Source organism: Phyllostomus discolor, chromosome 6 (assembly GCF_004126475.2).
Source record: "Phyllostomus discolor isolate MPI-MPIP mPhyDis1 chromosome 6, mPhyDis1.pri.v3, whole genome shotgun sequence".
In the NCBI taxonomy this organism is placed as follows: Eukaryota; Metazoa; Chordata; class Mammalia; order Chiroptera; family Phyllostomidae; genus Phyllostomus; species Phyllostomus discolor.
Genome location: NC_040908.2, coordinates 148183431 through 148203795, shown reverse-complemented (window position 1 = coordinate 148203795; position 20365 = coordinate 148183431). Strand labels below are relative to the sequence as shown.

Below are 20365 nucleotides of genomic sequence, written 5' to 3'. Positions count from 1 at the left end.
TTAAACCTCTAAAAAAAAGGGGGAGAGAGAAAATGAAGCTAGATTCTGGGAGAACCCAAGCAGCTCAGAGTTGTTAATATCAACATCATAATGTTGTCTCTAACGTTCTTTTAAATCCCTGTCTTGTGACTTTTTTTCTTTCTCTCTCAAAAGTCACCTTAAAAAAAAAAAAAACACCTGTTAACATTTCTCCCGTCTTCTCCAAGGTTTAGCAACATACCCCTTTTCACTTCGTTTTCACAACCACCCTGCTTCTTGTGGGGACGTCATCGAGTCCTTCCAGGTACTTCTTCGTGCCGCCTGGAGGTTGTTTGTTGGTTGGTTGGTTGGTTGGTTTTTGCCATCGGGACTTGCAGTGCTTGTGAATCTAGTGAGGCCCGGGCTGGGTGGACACAAACCCCAGCCTCAGCACTTCAAAGCTGTGCAGCTGGGGGCGAGCGGGCCCTCTCTGCTTGTTTCCTCATCTGGAAAAATAATGGTACCTAGCTTTGGGGGTTGTTCTTACGGGTAAAAAAAAGTTTGTTCTTCCCTGTTGGACGGAGGTGGCTTGTTGAAGATTGGAAGAATTTGTGAATCCTGGGACGCTGGCTTCTTGCCACTTCCTGCCAGCTCAGCAAGGAGCAGAGCAGGGCTTTGTGAAGGGAAGGAATGTGCAACTTAATGAAAAGCATGCATTCCATAAATTAAGGAAATTACAGTATTATTACTTTCTAGCATAGCAGCAAGATATAAATAGATGCTAATACGTAAAATTAGGTTGACTGCTGAAAAAGTACAATTCATTAATAGGGTTGCGTTATGTAAATGTTTACACATGTAAAAGTCCATATATTTATATGGGTTTTAGTGGCTGCACTGGCATGAAAAATGGCTGACTCAGCCACTGCTAGCTGTGTGATCTCAGGCAGTTCCTTCCACCTTTCCGAGCCCCGATTTCATTGGCTATAAAATGAGACTAATAATTTCTTTCTTTTAAAAACAAACCAGGTGAGGTAATGCATGAAAGGGCTTTGAAAACTGGAGATCATGACACTCTTCTTACTTAATTATTATTGTAACTAATAATCATCCACAAAATGTATTCAAAGGCCCATTGTTTGAAATACCAACTTTAAAAGTGATTCAGAAATACTAAACTCATGCTTTTCTTTACAATGGCATCTATAAGTTGGAGACATTTAATTTGCTTTTTTAGATACTGTCTTTTTTTTTAAGATTTATTTATTTATTTTTAGAGATATGCAAAGGGAGGTAGAGAGGGTAAGAAACATCGATCACCTGGTTGCCTCTCGCATGCCCCCAACGGGGGACCTGGCCAGCAACCCAGGCATGTGCCCTGACCAGGAATTGAACCAGCAGTCCTTTGGTGTGCAGGTTGGCGCTCAATCCACTGAGCCATATCAGCCAGGGCTAGATACTGTCTTTTTGATGAATGACAAGTTTGGACCATGTGGCAGGTATTTGAGAACTGTTTCAGACAGAAATCTGGACAGTCCAAGCTCCTGGATTAAGATACCCTTTATGAGTATATTTTCTGGGTAAACATGAAAACTGGATTAAACCAAGCATTTCATGGCAGATAAGGAAAATCAGTGCCCTGTGGGCTGACCTGTTTATAGTCTCACTACAGAAGTGAATGCACTATTTATATGCAAGAGTTCTGCTGTGTCAGACCATAACAGCTTCTCACTTCAAGTTCATTCACCTAGCCATCAGGATGGAGGAGTCAGTGCTTGTGGGTTAAAAGCAACTAATGTCAGTCCCCTGCTGGCCTAGTCCAGCACTGCATAGAGAAACACACTCTCCATGTCCTCTTAGTGGGGAAATTTGCTCCAGGAGCAGGACAGCTGAGATGTAAGGATTCAGTTTTGACTTACTTTATCACGTTGCCAGCATTTGCCAGAAGGTGTGCCTGAATGGGAGCAAGGAGAAGGGTCAGGCTTGACGTGCAATGGAGAGTTGGTTCTCCAGGGGCCACCGGGGGATGGTGGTCTTCCTTCAGTCCCAGATTGGAATTGGCCTGTTCAACCAGCTTGCTTTTCATGGAGATGGCCTGTAGTGTAGCACTTATTTTTCAAATGGCTTTCAAACTCATCGTTGGTTGAATACACTAACCTCAAGAGGGGGGCTGAGGTTTTCTCCCCAGCTTGTTAATTCTGCCTTTCAAAGGCAAAGAGGAGGATTAGGAAGGGTCAAGGTCAAAATGGAGGCTCAAGGATATACATAATGGGGCCACTCTGATAGGAGGTGAAGTTTGCAGGTGTAAGGAGTGCCCAGAATTGCAGTTCTCTTCCTTCTGGCCCTGCAAGGAAAATGGGGAGCAGGGGGAAAGAAAGCACAGAGCAGCCAAGAGATAGGGAGAAGAAACCCGAACAAAACCAGAACCTCAGATGAAGAGAGCACAGCGTTAGTTTTCAGGACAGGATGTTGATTAGTGCTCCTGGCTGGTGACATCAGACATAGAAGCGAGGAATTCATTTTGGAGGGGCAGCGGTTGGAGGGTGGCAAAGCGGCTGAGGTGCCCAGTTCAACTCCCAGCCTAGTGTTTTTGGCTACAGTGAGCAGGTAAGTCCCTGGGAGCAGGCAAGGGATTGGGACTCGGTAGCCACCAGGGGTGGGGAAAACCATGCCGCATTCTCTGCTTTGACATGGGCTAACGGATGACCTTTTCTTCTTCTTCTTCTCAAGATAAAAAGGTCTGAGGAGGGTTTCCAATGGCCAAAAGCCAGGGCCTCAGCTCCTTTGGTTCACACTAGTGGCCCTATGACTTGAAGGTCACAGGAAGATGGGCTTGTACTGGAAACCAAGAATCTTTCTGCTAAGCCCCTCGACCCCTCCCTCTGCAGGGCTTGTGTCTCTTCAGTGTGGCTTGGGTGATGCAAATCCACTGCTCCCCGTAAAACAAAACCCTCCTCTCATTAGCATCCCAGAGAACACTCTGTGATTGCAGGAAGGAAAGCTGTGATTGCGCCTGAACCCGGAAGCCTTGGTGATTTGCAGACAGTTTGCCCGCTGCGCTGAGTAGGCAGCGAGGAACCCACCCTGGATTTTCTGCGGAGTGTTCATCTACATGGGTGGGCTCTGTCTGACATGCTTTGCTGGTCTGATGTTGAAGGATGCTTAAGTTATTACCACATACTTTTGCCACTAGAAACAATGTTCCGTGAATGTTCTTATGCAGAAGGCTTCGTCCATGTGCTGTGGTTCTCTCAGTCAGAGAGAGTGCTGGAGAGGGGATTGCACGCCACCACATTTCCTTCCAAAAACCTTTTTTTGTACTTCAATCAATTTATAATGATACTGGTAATACTGACCATAACTATTTTATTTCTTAAAGACTTACTCTGTGCCAGATACTATATTAAGTACTTTTCATGCATTATCTCTTTTTAAAAAGATTTTATTTTTATTTACTTTCAGAGCAAGGGGAAGGGAGGGAGAAAAAGAGAGAAACATTGATGTGTGAGAGATACATCAGTTGGTTGCCTCTTGCACACCCTCAACTGGGGACCTGGCCCACAAACCAGGCATGTACCCTGACAGGGAATCGAACCGGTGACCCTTAGGACCACAGGCTAGTGCTCAGTTCACTGAGCCACACCAGCCAGGGCTGATGCATGATCTTATTTGATCATCTCACCAAACCAGGATGGTGGGTTCGATTATTATCCCCATTTTCAAGATGAGGAAATGGAGATACCTGGCACATAAGTTAGCTGTTTAAAGTGACCATGCGTCCTGATCCATTATTTGACTCTGAAGAGAGAAACTACTATTTTAGGAAGAAAAAGTATGGGTTAAAGGTGTGGTGAACTTGACCACAACTGCCCAGGAAAGGAAGCCAATTAGAAACCCATTGTTGGAAATGTCACCATCTTGAGTCTTCATGAACACACCTTTGAGTTTAGTGTTGATACAAGAACCTTAAACTCAAGGTCACAAGAGTATTTCAATCCAGCTGTGCCTATGAACCCTCTTTTTTAAATGCATAATTCTGTCAATCTAGCAGTTGTTCTATTTAACCTCTCCCAAACAACTGGCTAAAGTAATCCCCGCCCCCTCCCCCCTCCCCCCACAATTAAATGAACTGGTTGTTGTAGTGTTCTCTTGCAGGCTAAGAGTGCCTGAAATGGGATGCTGGGTAAGTCCAATTCAAGGGCAGGTGTTGAGCATTCCTACAGATGGAATCCCTCAACAGGCATGAAACATCACGAAGAGAACTGAGGACCGACTCAGGTGATAGCTTTTTCCCGGTATGTTTGTGTCCCTGAGCTCCTCTTGGTGACACACCTTTGTCCCTGAGAGGGAAAGGATCAGAGGCAGCTAAGGAAAGGGGCGAGAAGGAGGAGGTGGAGGAGGTGGAGGGAAGGCAGCTGTTCCAGCACGTGTGAGAGAAACATCAGTTGGTTGCCTCTCACATGGGGTTATTTATTCCTTGCCACCGCTAAGTGCTCTTGCTACATTCCAGGGGATCTAACCATCTCCTAAGAAAATAGCACCCTCTGTCTCTTCTTCACTTGGGAGGGCATGAACTCGGCGAGACAGCCCATGTCCACAGGGAGGGGATCGCGCACACTTTCTATTATAAGGAACAGGGCCATCACTAGATTATCAGCTTGATGAAACACACACACATCCACAACACATGTGACACACGCCCAGCACGTTGGGGAGGGGTGGTGCCATAAAAACTTCACTGAAATTGTGATGAGTTGAAAAATTGTAACCCTGAGAACTTCTTTCAGGGAAATAAATGTGTGCAGTTGGAAGAAATACTCCGAAAGACAGTTGGACGTGGGTGGGGTTATGCACCCCAAAATGGGAAGCTGGAATAACAACAGATGGCTGCTAAATGGCTCCTTCTAAAAAGGGGTCAGGGCTTTTGTTTCCATGAGCGTGGTATGCAGGTTGGGGCACCGGCTGCAGGGTCCCCTCCCCCACCCCCCGGACGGTGCACAGCATCCTCTCCTCTAAATAAATGTTGACCTAGCATGTAAAGAACAGCAGTTTGGAGGAGTGCCTAGTCATTATTCTTCTGGATGTGCCCACGTTTCCCTCTGGTGTTGTGCGCGCGCGCGCACACACACACACACACACACACTCACTGGCACCTCCCAGCCCTGTGCTGCTGCCTGGCACACACGAGTGCACCTAAAGGCTCGGGTCTAAAGTGCCAGGGAAGGTGTTTGAGAATGGTCCACGTTCCACTCTGTGAAAGGCCAGACACGAACAGCCATTCTTTTTTTTTTTCATTTTTTAAAAAAATTTTATTTTAGTCGTTGTTCAAGTACAGTTTTCTGTCCTTTACTCCCATCCCAGCCCGCCCATCCACCCATCCCTCCCCACCTCCCTCCCATTTCTACCCCCCCTAGTTTTGGTCCATGTGTCCTTTGTATTTGTTTCTGTAAACCCTTCCCCCTTTTCTCCTGAAATTCCCCTGAATTTCCCTCCCCTCTCTCCTCCGGTCACTGTCAGCCTGTTCTCTATTTCAGTGCCTTTGGCTATATTTTGCTTGTTTGTTTGTTTTGTTGTTTAGGTTCCTCTTAAAGGTGAGGTCATATGGTATTTGTCTTTCACTGCCTGGCTTATTTCACTTAGCATAATGCTTTCCAGTTCCATCCATGCTGTCACAAAGGGTAGGAGCTCCTTCTTTCTTTCTGCTGCATAGAATTCCATTGTGTAAATGTACCATAGTTTTTGGGTCCATTCGTTTACCAATGGGCACCTAGGTTGCTTCCAGAACTTGGCTATTATAAATTGTGCTGCTATGAACATTGGGATACATAGGTTCTTTTGGATTGGTGTTTCAGGGTTCTTAGGATATAGTCCCAGCAGTGGAATTCTGGGTCAAAAGGCAGATCCATTTTTAGTTTTCTGAGAAAATTCCATACTGTTTTCCATGGTGGTTGTACCAGTCTGCAATCCCACCAACAGTGCACTAGGGTTCTCTTTTCTCCAGAAGTGTCTGTTCAAGTCCTTTGCCCATTTTTTAATTGGGTTGCTTGTCTTCTTAGAGTGAAGTCATGTAAGTTCTTTATATATTTTGGAGATCAAACCCTTGTCCAAGGTGTCATTGGCAAATATGTTTTCCCATACTGCTGGTTCTCTTTTTATGTTAATACTGTTTTCTTTAGCCGTGCAGAAGTTTTTATTTTGATGAGATCCCATTTGTTTATTCTTTCCTTTATGTCCCTTGCTCTAGAGGACATGTCAGTAAAAATGTTGCTGCGTGCAATATTGAACAGCCATTCTCAATGCCCTGACACCTCGGTTCCCTAAGTCCAGAACGGGATGTAACTGTTCAGCTGGAATAAAGAGAGCCGTCAACGCACAGGGCTTACTAAGCGCCTTCACCTGGCTCTCGGTGTTCCGCGGTGGTAGAGGAGGACTTAGTCAGGCCGGCCAGGGCTGCCTTCTCTCCCGGAATAGTGACCCCAGAATGCAGTCTGGGGAGGAGGGGGAGAGACAGAGGAGGGAGGGGGAGGGAGGAAAGAGAGACGCTTGCACTAGTGCTAAAAGCTAATGTCTGTGCAGGCCATCAGACTAAGAACTGTAGACAATGGAATGTTTCTCTTCAGTATCAAAGCAGGAAACTTGGGGTATTTCCCAGAATGTTCTCCTGTGGGCTCTTGGATCACTAAACAGCCTTTCTCTTCTGAGAGACAGGGGCCAAACGTGGTTAAGAACTCAGGTTTCCCAACCGCCATATAACCTCAGGCAAGTCATGTCATTCCTTTGGACTCAGTTGTTCCTCTAGTCGGACTCATGTCCAAATCTGCATTTCCTAAAATTCTTACACAGCACAGCAGAGAACCTTACTCTCTTCTCTTCTTGAAGCTCCACCATGCACATGAACATATTAGAAAGGCCAAGAAGCCCCGCAGAGAAGGAACTTTATTTAGCCTGCTGTTTCATTTCCCAATTTACTTTACTACAGGGCAGTTTTTCACAGCTTATGCTCGCTTGGTGTCTCAGCCTGCTAGGGCTGCTATATTAAACTACTGTAAGCTGGATGGCTTATTAACAAAAATGCAGGCCTCCCAGTTCCGGAGGCTGGAAGCCTGAGGTCATGGTCAGGTTCTGGTGAGAACCTTCTGGGTTGCAGACTGCTGACTCCTCGCTGCATCCTCACACGGTAAAAAGAAGGTGAGGGAGCTCTCTGGGGTCCCTTTTTATCAGGGCACTAACCCAATCCTGGGAGCTCCACCCATGGCCTGATCACTCCACTGAGGCCCCGCCTCCTCACACCGTCATCACACAGGGGTTAGGATTTCAACATGTGCATGTAGGAGAAACAAATAGTCCAATGCATTTGGACAAATGCTCTCCATAAAGACTTCATATGAGTCCAGTCCTCCTAGGAGAGCTCCACCACACACATCTGTGCACACATGTACACACACACATCACCCACAGACATGCACATGCTCATGAGTGCACATGCACGCACAAGGACAGGAAGAGAGTTGGGGTTTTGGGGGGAAGCTTTGTTCCTCCCGTCACCACTTACTCTGCTAAGATCTTACAATGGGAGAGCTGGAAGAGGCGGAGAGATCCTCCACTCTGGCGCACTGCCCCCTCATTTGAGGAGTATGTGGAGAGGGGAGCCGGTCTGTCCAATGCTGCGCAGCTTGTGAGTGGCAGAGCAGGGGCGGCAGTTGGGTTGCCCAGCTCCCTTCCCTCTTCTCCTGTGGGGAGCACGTGCCTCTTGGTGGCACCCCTTTCTCTGGACACTCGTGCTGGGGTAGATGTAGCTGACGACGTCTCCTTAGTTTCCTGCATCAAGATGTAATAGCTGGACTAACTCCACATCAGTCGGCAAAGTCCACAGAGAGTTTTTGAACGTTTATTCTGTGTCAGTCAATTTTGTCAGCATTGGTATTACAGTAATGAACAAACAACGCAACCTTCAAAGAGGTACGGACAGTAACCGTATGAACAAGTACATGCACACTGTTTGAGGTCCTTATAGTTGCTATCGAAGTGTGATTGGGTGGGTGTGGTAGAGAGGACTGGGAAGCTGTCTTGGGGAGGCAATGGAGGCTGAGCAGAGAAGCTGGTCAGTGTGGAGCGGCACAAGGTAGGCTCCACCTGCCCTCAGAGGGCTCCTTGTGATGCCTGATGGCCACCGCAGTAAACAGTGCTCATCAGCCACAGCCTATTAGGCGCTTCCCATGTGGCAGGCGCTGTCCTAAGCCCTGTGGATCCAGGTGCTCACTTAACTCCTCAGACTTGCTTCAATTCAGGACAGCGCCGGCACCAGAACCCAGTCTGTCCGCTTCTAAAGCCCCGTTATCAGGAGCAAGGTCATTCCGTTTTCTAGATGGAAGAACACACATTGCTTTTTCCTGGAGATGTGACACTGGGGTTAAGTGATTCACAAGGTTAAGAGTCTTTCCCTAACAATTTAGGCTAAATTTTACTTTTCACCTCACTCTGTCACTCCTAGGTCTGTCCTCCAGAGACCTTGCCCTTCCCCAGTAACACACACGAAATCGATTATGTTTGTATTATCTGATGCCGGTTGTGTTTGCAGCTCAGAAGGGAGAAGAGGCCGTGTTTTACGAGTGGAGGTTTTGTGTCTCCAGCCTGTTCCCTCCCAGCGGGATCTCAGCGCTCTCTCTGACGTCGGACACTGTGTGTGGGTTTGGAGCTGCGCTGCGAGGGAGTGGACGCACACCACACCTTATTTATTTTCTCTTTTGTGGAAGGATCTCAGCTGTTTTTTTGCCCAAATTGAATTCTCTTCCTCTTGAAGAATGACCCAAGCAGAGAAATTTCCCAAACATCTGAAATCTGAGAATTTGTGCCTGGAATCCACGAGGCTCATGGCTTCCAGATGGCGAGGCCGGAAGAAGCAGAGTGGGGGAGTCGAGAAGGGAGCTGGAGGATGAAAGGCAGGGGAGGCCTGACCTCCGGATCACTTCTGCCTGCCTGCCTGCGGACGAGGCCAGGTATCTCGTTTGCTCTGTGACTTCGCCGTTTGACAACGTGCCAGGCCTGCAGAAGTGCAGCAATTACGCATGACCCGTGAGACTTCCAGTGACTGTTAGGAAGTAAGTCATCGCGAAATTGTCTTTTCGGAGGGCAGTGACTCCCCTCGGTAGCACAATATAAAACAGAGCCTGTGGCCTGGCTATCAAGAGGGGCAAAAACACTCCAGGTGGATTTTTCCTACCAAAAGACAGACACTTCTAGAAATCTCGGCTTTATACCTCTTAACCACAGGCAGTAGGGGACCCCGAGGTGACTGAATTCTTCTTCCACGTGTCTTGTCCTTATGCCAGAGGTGGGGCGGGGGGCTTAACTGGCAACCCAGCTTTGGGTAAATTAACAGGCCACATGTGGGCGAGGTATGAGCTCAGAGAGAATATCCTTCTTTGATCAGGCTGGCCAGTATCTTCTAAAAAAAAATAGGAAGTTTGGGGCAAATAGATCAGGACCCACCTGTTACCAAATGGCAAATTGGTTTAAGTGCTAAGAAAATACCTATTTTTATTGTTTTCAGTGGTTTCTTTATCATCTCCACCCACAACTACCCCACTGATACCACCACCACCACCCAGCACGAGAGTAATTTTGCTCCGCTATCATGGTGATTTCCCCTTAGAAGGGGCTGAATTTGATACTAGGATATAACCATCCAACTGGGTCCAAAAGGCCCCGGAAGCCCCAATGTGTGCAGAGAAACCAAATACGGAAAGGTTACTTCCAGTTAACACCTGCAGTCTCCAGGTGTCCTAATGAAACGGTGAGGCAACACATGGCCACCTTCAAGCCAGAGAATGACAGTTGGGCCCAAGGTTTTCAAGGGCCAAGAAAAGCATTCAAGCTCTTCTTGATCTGCTTTCCCGATCTGGGGTGGGCGAAGGTCTGGCTACCCTCTGGCTGGGGGAGACGGCAGGCACAGGCGAGCATGCTCTGCAACAGCACGACTCCAGCGGACTGCTCCTCTCACCCCGAGGTGGTTGGGGTGCTGCCCGCCCCCTCCAGCGGGCGGTGCCCAGAATGCACACCCTTCTTCAGACTGCGGGGTGACTCTGGGTTCTGGGCCAGGCGTTATCAGCAGGGAAATGTGGATATTTTCCCTCTCTCTTCACCCTCCTTTTCCTATTGCAGATTAAACTGTTTAGAAGAGAATTATGATTTAATCTCTTCTGCTGCTAGGGTTGTCCCAAAATGTTGGTTGCAATGTAGTTGTAAAAAATATTCACATATAAGAGAAAGAAAGAGAGGAAGGGAGGGAGGGAAGGAGGGAGGGAGTGAGGGAGGAAGGAAGGAAAGAAAAGAAAAAATGTTGTAACCAATAGCACAAGTCATCCTTACCACCACCAAAAGATAAACAGGCATGGAAAACTTGTCTGTATACAGAATGAAACGCAGTTGATTAACTTAGACCATTTCTACACAGAATGCGTGTGGCCTGTGCTTTTACAATCACGCAGTGCTGGAAGCAGTGTGTCAGGGACAAAGGAGAGTGCCAGTCACGTGCTTCTGGGTTCCTTTATCTTGGGGTCATCAGATCAGGGCCAGGTTGCCACAAAGCGCTCAGTGATCCATGGGGAATGAATCATGTCTTCATTCCAGGGCTTAATATATGCATTACATCACTATTATAAGCCAGCGACTCTGTGGTTGTTGGCTCCAACGTGGATCAAGGTCAAAAGTGGTCCTGGAGACCAAATTCCCCAGGGAGGGTTTGCCACGCAACCCCATGTGTCCTTTGCTCCTGAATTCTTTCTTCTCCTAGCAACGACTACCAAACACCACGCTGCCCCGACTGGTATTCTGTCTACATAAGGTTTGTTCTTCTTGCGGCAGAGAACTGGAGAAATACAAGTGTGAATCTGTTAGTAGGAGTTAAATAGTGTTACACCCAACTCGTGGTGAGGGTCCACTTTCTTTTTATTATACTCCAATTTTGTTGGAATGACTATTGCTTGAAATAAATGGGCAATTGATGGGGGCTTAGAGATAACAGGGATGCTTAAATGATTTTTATAGTGGCGGCACTTGTCGTAACAGAATTTGACCTGTATTCTGGCTATTAGCTTTACTCATCACATTGGAAACGCGGCACTTCCATTGTTCACGCCGCTATATGCAAAGCACTGTGGCATGAAAGTCACTTATAAAGCTATGAGAAAAACTCTCTACACACAAGAGGCTCCTGGAATAATAAAACTTTAGATAGGGAGATTTTTTTTGTTTTGTTTAGCTAAATGCTCTAGAGGTTTATTCCTTTTAAACCCTAAAAGATGTTTATTTTTTTTTTACTGTTTGTGATATATTTCTAAAATGTCTGATATGTAAAAACTGTCTTCTGAGTATAATTTAGTTTTTTTAGGTGTGATGCTCAGGGTCATTTTTTTTTTTAGATTTTATTTATTTATTTTTTAGAGAGAGAAGGGAGGGAGATAGAGAGAGAGAAACATCAATGTGTGGTTGCTGGGGGCCATGGCCTGCAACCTAGGCATGTACCCTGACTGGGAATCGAACCTGTGACACTTTGGTTCGCAGCTCGCGCTCAATCCACTGAGCTATGCCAGCCAGGGCCAGGGTCATCATTTTGAATATAATTAAACTGTCCAATGATACAATGAGGCTTTCAGGAACTGAGATGCATACAGAGCTGCTCTGGCCCTTAATGCCCACCCACAACACTGCTTTCTGAGCTCTGCAGTCTGCTTAATTTTTTTCTTCATCTTCTCTCTTAGAGCTTTTTCCTTCTGGACCTAAGTCTCCTCTAGAAGTCAGTTTCTCACCCTTAAATTTAATGTGCTGTGAGCTTGGAAACCAGACATCAAACATCTAGAGTTATGTGCGGAGTAGGAACAGATAGGTTCTAAGTGGGTGCTTTACGGGTAGATGTATGACCTTTCTCTTCTGTGTTTGCTTCCTAACATCTATTCCGACTGTCAGAAGCCTTGTTTGCTTAGTCCCTAGCTGTCATTTTTGAATGGGTACAGCAGAGGTGGTAGATTTTCCTAGTTCTGTCTCCATTACTCCTTGTCAAGCCACTGGTTTGGAGTTCACGTTCAGGAAACGGGTCGGTGCAGCCGACAGGGGCTGAGCTCGAGGGAAAGGAGGTGGCATAAAGGCTGCAGGCCACTTTTGTCAGGTACATGGGGCGCTGTGGCCGTGACGGCTGAACTCAGCAAGTGACTATAAAACGGACAAGCTCCTTGCACAGTCCCTTTCCAGTAATACAAAGCTGGCCCGGTGTCAAGCTGCTGGAGACGACTTCAAGATGTTCAATTAAAGACAGTGTCAAAGCTGGCTGACTTTCGGGACTCCGAGTCTATGGCAAGAGACTTACACGGCTTGGCCTGTCCTGGTGATTTCATTATTAACGGCCTTGGAAGAGAGAAGATAAAGCAAGTGTAACAGTTCCTCCTTCTGAAAGTGCAGTTTCAGGTCAGAAGACTTCATTGTTACCCTTAGCCCTCCTTCCCTCACCGGACACTGGCTTTGTAGACTGTCCAAAGCCAAGCCTAACAGAGGGCACATTCCTCTCCCACAAGGCCACGCTACACCTGTGTATGGGGGTGGGGCGGTGACGTTATCACCAATAGGAGGTGCCGCTGGGAGGGATGAACAGCAGGGGTGGGTAGCCTGCAAGCCCAGGGTTTAAGTCCTGGCTTTGCAGTTATTAGGGTGTGACCTTGGACGTAGTATTTAACTCTCTGAATCTGATTCCTGAGCAACAAAATAGGGGATGATAATATTAGTGCTGTGAGAACAAATAAAATAACGTGAAAGGAACTGGAATGGTACCTGGAGTAGGGAAATGGCTCACTAAAATGGTAGCTATTATTATTAACAAAATAAATGACTTTAACCTGGAGATTTTAATATTTAATAAGTATAGAGACTCAACAAGCCAGTTATTAACTTCAAGCAGCCCCCCCCCCTTTTTTTTTCTTTTTTATGACATCATCTTCTCTTACTGAGACGGGCAGGCTGACTTTCTGCTGGGTATTGTCTGCCTCTGGTGCCTTGTTAAAGCCAGGAGATGTTCCAGGCACGCTGCAATTTCGCCCATTAATGAGCATAAGGAAATGGGGCCACCTGTACGCTGGACTGAGCAAAGATCAATGAAACAAAGAGTTGTAGCTTTCAGAGGAGAAGACGATAAAAGGAGAAAGGGCTGGGCCAATGGGATGCGGCAGTGAGGTCCTGCACCGGGAAGTAGGGAAGACCCCCCCCTCACCAACACACACACATTGTGGTTTATTAAAACCCCGACACTCCCAAGTGCCGCAGTGCTTGGCAATCCCATCCCGCCAGGCAGCACTGTCCTCAGCAGCCAGGGGGGAGGAGGGAGGGCCTCGTGATGGCTGTAGGAGACGGGAGAGTCTGCTGTCCTGGTTTGATTACTGTGGCTCATTGGATGACCTTGAATGACTGACCCATCACCCTCTGAGACAATTTTTCCGAAGTTCACTCTGGCCCCAGCTAACGAAATGGGACTGATAGCCACAAACTTGTTATAAGGAAATTCAGAGCAGGGTTTATAACCTGCAGCTCCTCCAGGCACAGCTGCCAATAGGTTTTAGGTTGGATTTTTTAAAAAAAACCCTGAATTTAGGCAGAGGACTTGTAATTTCTGATTCGCACAGTATCTACTGTCTCGGGTTTTCATTTGCCTCTGAATATATGACTTGGCTTCAATGCAACCTCTGGTCCTAATATTACAAAGTGGACTGGAATTGCTTCACTTACGACTTAATCCTATCTCTTCAGCAGTGACATCAAATGTGTATTTCTAAGGTTCCACAAAAATGACTTTGCTGGCCTAACTGTAGCATGTTGTATGAAGTTTTTTCCCCTAGAAAATATAGTAAAAGTTCAAGTTTGACCTACCCCTTTGGTAACCCAAATTGTAAAGCTTTGTTATTTGAAAACGTCATTCAGGACCAAGTATTCTTTGGGTTATACCCTACTTTGCTCAGAAAATTTAACCTAGGCGTGGATCGTTTTACTTTGAGAAGAAGACATATCGAGAAGAAGACGTATCTCTAAACAATGGTGACTTTCAGTCAGTCCGTTTGCCATTTCCCAGAGACCCCCTAAGCCACCCCAGAGGGACCAGGGGTAAATGAGTCTCCCCCATCTACTAACCCGAACACCAGCGCCCCCAGCGGCCCCCAGCGGCCCCCAGGTGAGAGTGCAGACTGCCGTGAGTGCTGACGCCCAGCAGGGTCCTTTGTGCCCAATTCCAAGAGACAAATGGTATTTCCAGTAATAGTTTATTGATTTCCAAATGCACAGGGGCGCTGAGTCCAAACATCCTGGGATAGCGGTAAATCTCTTACAAAATAATTTACAGTATGAAGATGATATACTGAAACATTAACTCAAACGTGTAGTTCCCTTGAAAGATGGAGTGTTCCCTTGTTTAATGGGAAGGGTGGAAGGGGAAGATGACCGAGGAGGGGGCCTGACCGCACAGGAACGCAGGCAGAGGACAGCGGTTCCTCGGCCCTCCCCACCCGGGCAGTGCGGCCCGTCACTGCAGAAAGACTAATCGGGTTTAACTCCCACTAAGTGTCCATCTATTGTCCCCTCAAGGGCATGTCAGGCTCAGCTCTGTGGCATTTCTTTCTTTCTTTCTTTTTTTTTTTTTTTGCACCAGTATACTCACAACTGTCTTAATTCATTTCCATTTTCTTGCTCGGATGCGTATTTCTGGTGTGCTCTCAGTTCCAAACGGTCCTGTTTTACGTGGCCAGCCCCCAGAGGGCAGGGGCTGCCGGGGCCTTCCAGTGCTCGGAGCAGGTGAGGTGGGGGCTCTGGAGACCCGGCTGGGCAAAGGCAAGGAGATGAGGGGTCTCCTCTCTGGGCCTTCTTTTTCTCTTAGGGCTGGGCTGATTCCATTTGTTAATAGATTTGGTTTTTTAAACGGAAAATTCCAGATGTGCTGGGCACACGGGAGACATTGCAACTGACTTCCTTATGAAAAACCACGTACTGAACAACCATTATGTGCATGTGGCAGGAGAACGTTTTCCAGGTGGGGAGGAGGACTCCGAGGCCCTGCCGTGACTATAGGTCGTGGATGCTGCCGCTGGGCCCTCGGGCCCGCCCGGCATGGTCGGGTCACTCTCAGGTCACCAGCACGCCTGGCGTCCCACTCTCCAGTGTTGTTAGCCAACCTGCACGTGGAGGGGCTGGAGTGCATTTCCTTCGGGGCTGTCACCTCAGCTCAGTGCCTTCGGGTCTGACAACCTTTGCCAAGGAGCTGCTCTTCGTGTTAGCATCGTGTAAGCCCCTAAGCTCTGATTATCTGGTGACCCTTGGAATCAGGGCTGGTGGAAACCTTTGCAGTGGTCTGAAAAATAATGAGGGGCTGCTCTGAATTTCCTTCAGTGCTTAAACTGTGTGTGTGTGTGCGTGTGTGCGCACATATACGTATATAAATGTCATTTATGTACACATATCAGGTATCAGCAAGAAAGGCTAGAGTCGCTGGACTTCAGGTTTCCGCGTCCTCACAGAGCTCAGAACTGGCCGCGTGTACTAAAATACGAAGACTTCCTTTTCCATAGCAGCGTAGCAGCGGACATTTTCAAACAAGGCTGCAGAGCCGACACCCTTCACTTTTGCTGTTGTGGCACCAAAAAGGAAAGCCTCCCCCAACTCCTGGGGGCAGTCTGAACTTTGCAACGTGTACTTAATGCATCTGCTAAAGTGGAAGAATAAGGCTACTCCTGATGCTATTTTTGAGCCCAATCTACAGCCGGGAAATGTAATTGTGAAACAATTCATAAAATGGGATTGTCAGACTGAGGTGGGGGAACCTGACGCCTTTTCTCCCTCTGTACTTAGACATGCTCCACAGGCCACGGAGTTAAAGAGGACTGGGTTTGAACTCCGGCTCCAATAAGTCCTAGCTGTTGGGCTGTGTAAGTCACGGTGAGTGACTCTTCCGCTCCAAATCTGTTTTATCATCTGGGAGTGGAGGCCTAGTATAGGGCCTGGTTCACAATTAGGCCTCTATATAGGTCATTTCCCTTCTTGGTTGTCAGAGCTGAGACTCCAAGCATTTCTTGGAGTTTGACATCAAATAAATAATAATAATTAAAAAAAAAATCCCTCTTGGCCTCCAGACACCCAGCATTTGGAAGGCAGCCAGGGACTGGTGATGGGACTCAATTCATCCTGAAGACATTCGCTACCTGCCTCCCTTGATGACGTGACCCCAGGGATTTCTGCAACTGCCTGCAGCCAGTCAGGGCGCACTTTTGAGCACAGCTTGTGCTGACCCGGCAGGAGGGGGGACCTCATCATGCTGGGGCGTGGGGCTGAGCAGCAGCCCCGGCTCTGGGGGAAGCTGGTGCCGCTGCAGGAAGCACCCCAGTTCTCACGTTGATAAATGCTGCCGGCAGGAACTCGGGGGCTGGGCAGGCTGCTGCGCTGTATTTAACGCCCCCCCTGGTTAAAGTCTCTCAGGTGCTGAGGACAGCAGGCACCCACAGAGCAGGTCTGAAGTCCTTCCTAAGGAAGAGCAAAAGTGCTCTCCTTGAGGACTAGAGGGATGTGATCATTTATTGAGACAGGCTGGTGCACATTTTAATATTTCCGTTCACATCCACTGCATTAATGCTTGGGTTTCCCAAACGCTGATTTAAAGTAATAACTGGTGATCTGATATGGAGAGGCCAATGATCTGTCCATTGCTAAGATAAGGCTACTATTTAGACATTAAAAAATAATTATTCGGAAAAGATAACACAAGCTTCCGAATCCTAAAGTCTTCTAAATCTTCCGGTGTTTAAATTTGTATTTTCAGAGCGACCACTGGGTCTCCTTTAAGGGCAGCCCTGTTGGACGTGGTTGGGAGCTGTGATTCGTGGGACGCCAGGTTCTCCAGCCTTTGCAGGCAGGCGGGTAAAGCACCAGAATTGTCTTAGCCACTGGCTGGCTACCAGTTTGAGAGAAAAACACCTTTTTTTCCTTAACAGCCCAAACTCCTCTCAACTTTATAAACAAACCCTGACATGGTTAGTGAGCTAGGATGGTCCTAACCCAGAAGTATATATCCCTGGTAGCTTCCTGGCATCAAAGGAATGATCATTTAACAGCATGCACAGAACTGAGCAATGATATAAATAGGATTCCTAACAGTAAGTATTGTTTCTGCCTCAAGACCATACCGCACACACACACATCGGCCGGCCCTAACGCTCTGTGATAGGTACATTAGAGCCGCAGGCAGGCGGGCAGGCAGGGGGGAGGGATTTCCCCCGGAGCAGGCTCCTGGGGTCCTGCCTCAGAGGGACGAGCAGGCCGGGCCCCGAGTCAGCAGCAGCCCCAAGGCGGCTAGGACACAGATGCAACTGTACTTCTCAAAAACAAACACCCGATACCACTAGAGGCGGAGCAGAGGGAGCACATGCCCCCACTTGCAAATAAGAATTAGCTGTGAGGTCTCCCGTTTTATCTCAACTGCACTGATGTGTACAAGCATTCTATTTCCTAATACAACTGCCTTTGTTTTATCTGAAAACAAGGTCACCCCCTGACGCCAAACTATTTGTTAAGTATAACTGATGTTCCAGAAGATGCAGGGTTTTTAGCTTGCAGTTTGGTATTTCAAGGACATCACTGCTCATCTGAGCAGAAAAAACCTGGTTGTAAGGAAACGGGAGTTGGGAGCGGGGAGAGGCCCGAAGTCCAACCAGGATGTGTCTCTGCTCGTGTTCCACGGAGGAGAGTGGGGAGGGCGGAGGACCTGGAGGCCGGCCTGTGGCGGGAGCCAGGGGGAGAGGGCTCCAGCTGGAGCACAGGGAGTCCTATTGCCCAGACGGAGCTTGGGGCTCCGTTCCGCACGTCCCAGGTGATGAGGATTCTCCCCGTGCTGCATGTAAGCCAGACGGGGCTAAGCTGGGGGAGGAGGAGCAGAAACTCACACTGAGAATTCCCATTTGGTAATACATGTGCCAGCCTTTCCTGTGAGTAGATTCAGAAAACCTGCAGAATTCACTCAAATCATTCAGGTTTCATCAGACCCTTCAGTGACTATTTTGGGAGCTTAGACAATTTAAGTGCAGAAACACTGATTTCAACTTTTAATCAGATCTCTTTGGTCCTTTTTCTTTTTTAAGGTCATTTCCTTTCTAGCTCTTCGATCATTTTTCCTTCATTTCCACAGCACTAAATTATGAATCTGAAGTCCTGCGTAACCTGGTGTACTAAAAATGTCTCCATAGGTTTCTACATTTTAACTCTTTCTCCAACTCCATCTTGTCATCCATCTTGTTTCATGAAACCATGTTTCCACGAAGGAACACCTGGACTTCTGGAGACTGTTGCCACGTGTCCGGCCTTCCTCGGCCCTCCTTTGTGTCATGCTTCCATGTGAATGAAGTGGGGTCCGATTAGCACGTAGGGAACATACTCTGACTGCCCTTCGAGATTCTTCCAGACCCTTCCTGATGAGGACATGCCGCGTGGGTATCTAGTATTACAGGGGTGGGCTTTCCTGAGTAAGTTCAAAGCAGCCACGAGGAATCACCTCGAGGACCCTTCTTAATTGCTCCCGGCTGATCAAGGGGCGCCGCTCCCGGACCTACACGACGAGAGCATGAGAAGCACACAGTCAGCAAGCACAGAGCTGGTCGCCCCTCGGAGAGACATGCGCCTGCTGCGGGTCAGGGGACGTGTCCGGTGGAAGGGCGTTTGTTGCCGGGCAGCTTTCACAGAGACCAGAAGCCGTCACGCACACGCTGTCACATACACACGAGGGGAAGGAATGGTTTTCCACGGGGACGGCAAGCCTTCACGTGTCCTCTTCCTCACTGGCACCGCTGCAAGGGAAAGGAGAGCCAGGTGAGTTCGGACATCGCACGGAGGGAGGCGACCGAGTCACTGGCGGGAGGCAAGGCTCTGCTGCCAGCGGTCCCAGGTCCCGGGTCCCAGCCCCGCCCCCCACCGATGGGCGCCGCAGCGTGGTCGTGGCACGTTAGTTACTGAGCTGCTCCACGTTCTGCTTTATGTGACTCCAGGCAGAACGATGATGATAAAACCTGTTTTCTTGGAGGGTTAAGTGAGACAATACATATAAAATACACAGAGCCTGGTACACAGTAAGTGAACAGCTACTTAAACAAGCACGTGTGGGTTACAGTGTTTTTTAACTTACTTGACAAAATAAATTTCTGGTATAAAGCGGGAGTTTGATGTCCCCTAAGCCTTAAGCCATCTAGGGTTAGGACAGAAAGACAGAAAGGAAGCTATTATTCTGCACACCTCACTTGGAATAATGCCAAGGTTTCAACTCGCGCCACGGGGACAGTCACTGGGTTCAGATGTCACCTCTTCAGAGAAGGTACTGTGTCTAAGTAGGACCCTGATTGTTCTCTATCTTCAGCATGTCTTTCATAGCCCTTGTCGCATCCTGTAGAGCGATGGGTATTTTTTCTCCCCTCTACCACCCACTAGAGCATAAAAGAATAATGATACTATTTTATTTAACTCCTGTTTATCTAGCACTAATATTGTGCTAGGCATACAGAAATGTTCAGTAAACAGTTGTTTTTAAAAAGTGAGAAGTAAATCAACGGGAAGGGAGGCAGGGCGGGCGGGCAGGAGGCAGTTGAAAGGAAGGAGCAGTCGGTCGTTACTGCCCTGACCAGAGGACCCTGATGTCAGTGATGTCTCCGTGGCCGAGAAAGGAGCCGTGAGTCCCAGAGGAAGGCTGGGAGCTCAGCTGCTCGGGGTCAGAGCCTCCCTGGCTTGGTGCTCAGAGAGAACATCGTTCACACAGGGCCTGGGGCAAGAAGGCAGGGCCAGAAGAAGAAAGGGGACAGGAGCAAGCACACGAAAAAGGGCAAAAGTAGCAAACTTGCCCGGTGTCTCCTCCTATACTTGCAGTGGCCACGGTCAAAATCGTAACAAGAACCAACTGGATGGGGTGCTTCCTGGGTGCCAGGGCTGTGTGCTGAGGGCTCCTCAGTGGTTCCGCCACGCCCCACAACCTCCCGGGATGCAGGGACTATTGTCGTCATTACCCCATTTTCCACGTGGAGAGGGTGAAGCTCCGAGAGATGTAAAATCCTCCATCACACAGCAGGACGTGTGTTCTCCGGATGGAGTGCGAGGAGTCCAGACGGTGGTGGAAGGGAGTAAAACCTCCTTCCCCGAGTAGAGGCAGGAACGAAGTAAAGAAGAGGAAAGGCCGGGGTGCGCCAGCTCCCAGTTACAACCCAGACATTTTTATCTCACAAGGGATTATCTGCGTCCATTTAAAATCTGTGCTCTTTTACCTCCACGTGGGAAAGACTTTAACGGAAAATACCCTAGGCCAGCGATTTTCAACCGATATGCCACAAGAATTTTTAAAACGTGCAATACCTATTTC

At 48.0% G+C, this 20365-nt stretch overlaps 1 protein-coding gene across 1 annotated transcript in view; it reads right to left on the bottom strand.

Moving 5' to 3' along the window:
• Nucleotides 1-14236: 14236 nt before the first annotated feature.
• Nucleotides 14237-20365, bottom strand: part of TRIM44 (tripartite motif containing 44) — a 112776-nt gene continuing 106647 nt past the window's right edge. The window contains exon 5 of the mRNA XM_028516751.2: nt 14237-18812. Coding sequence (XP_028372552.1) covers nt 18785-18812 — 28 coding nt within the window. The 3' untranslated portion in view covers nt 14237-18784. The remainder of the gene's footprint in view (nt 18813-20365) is intronic.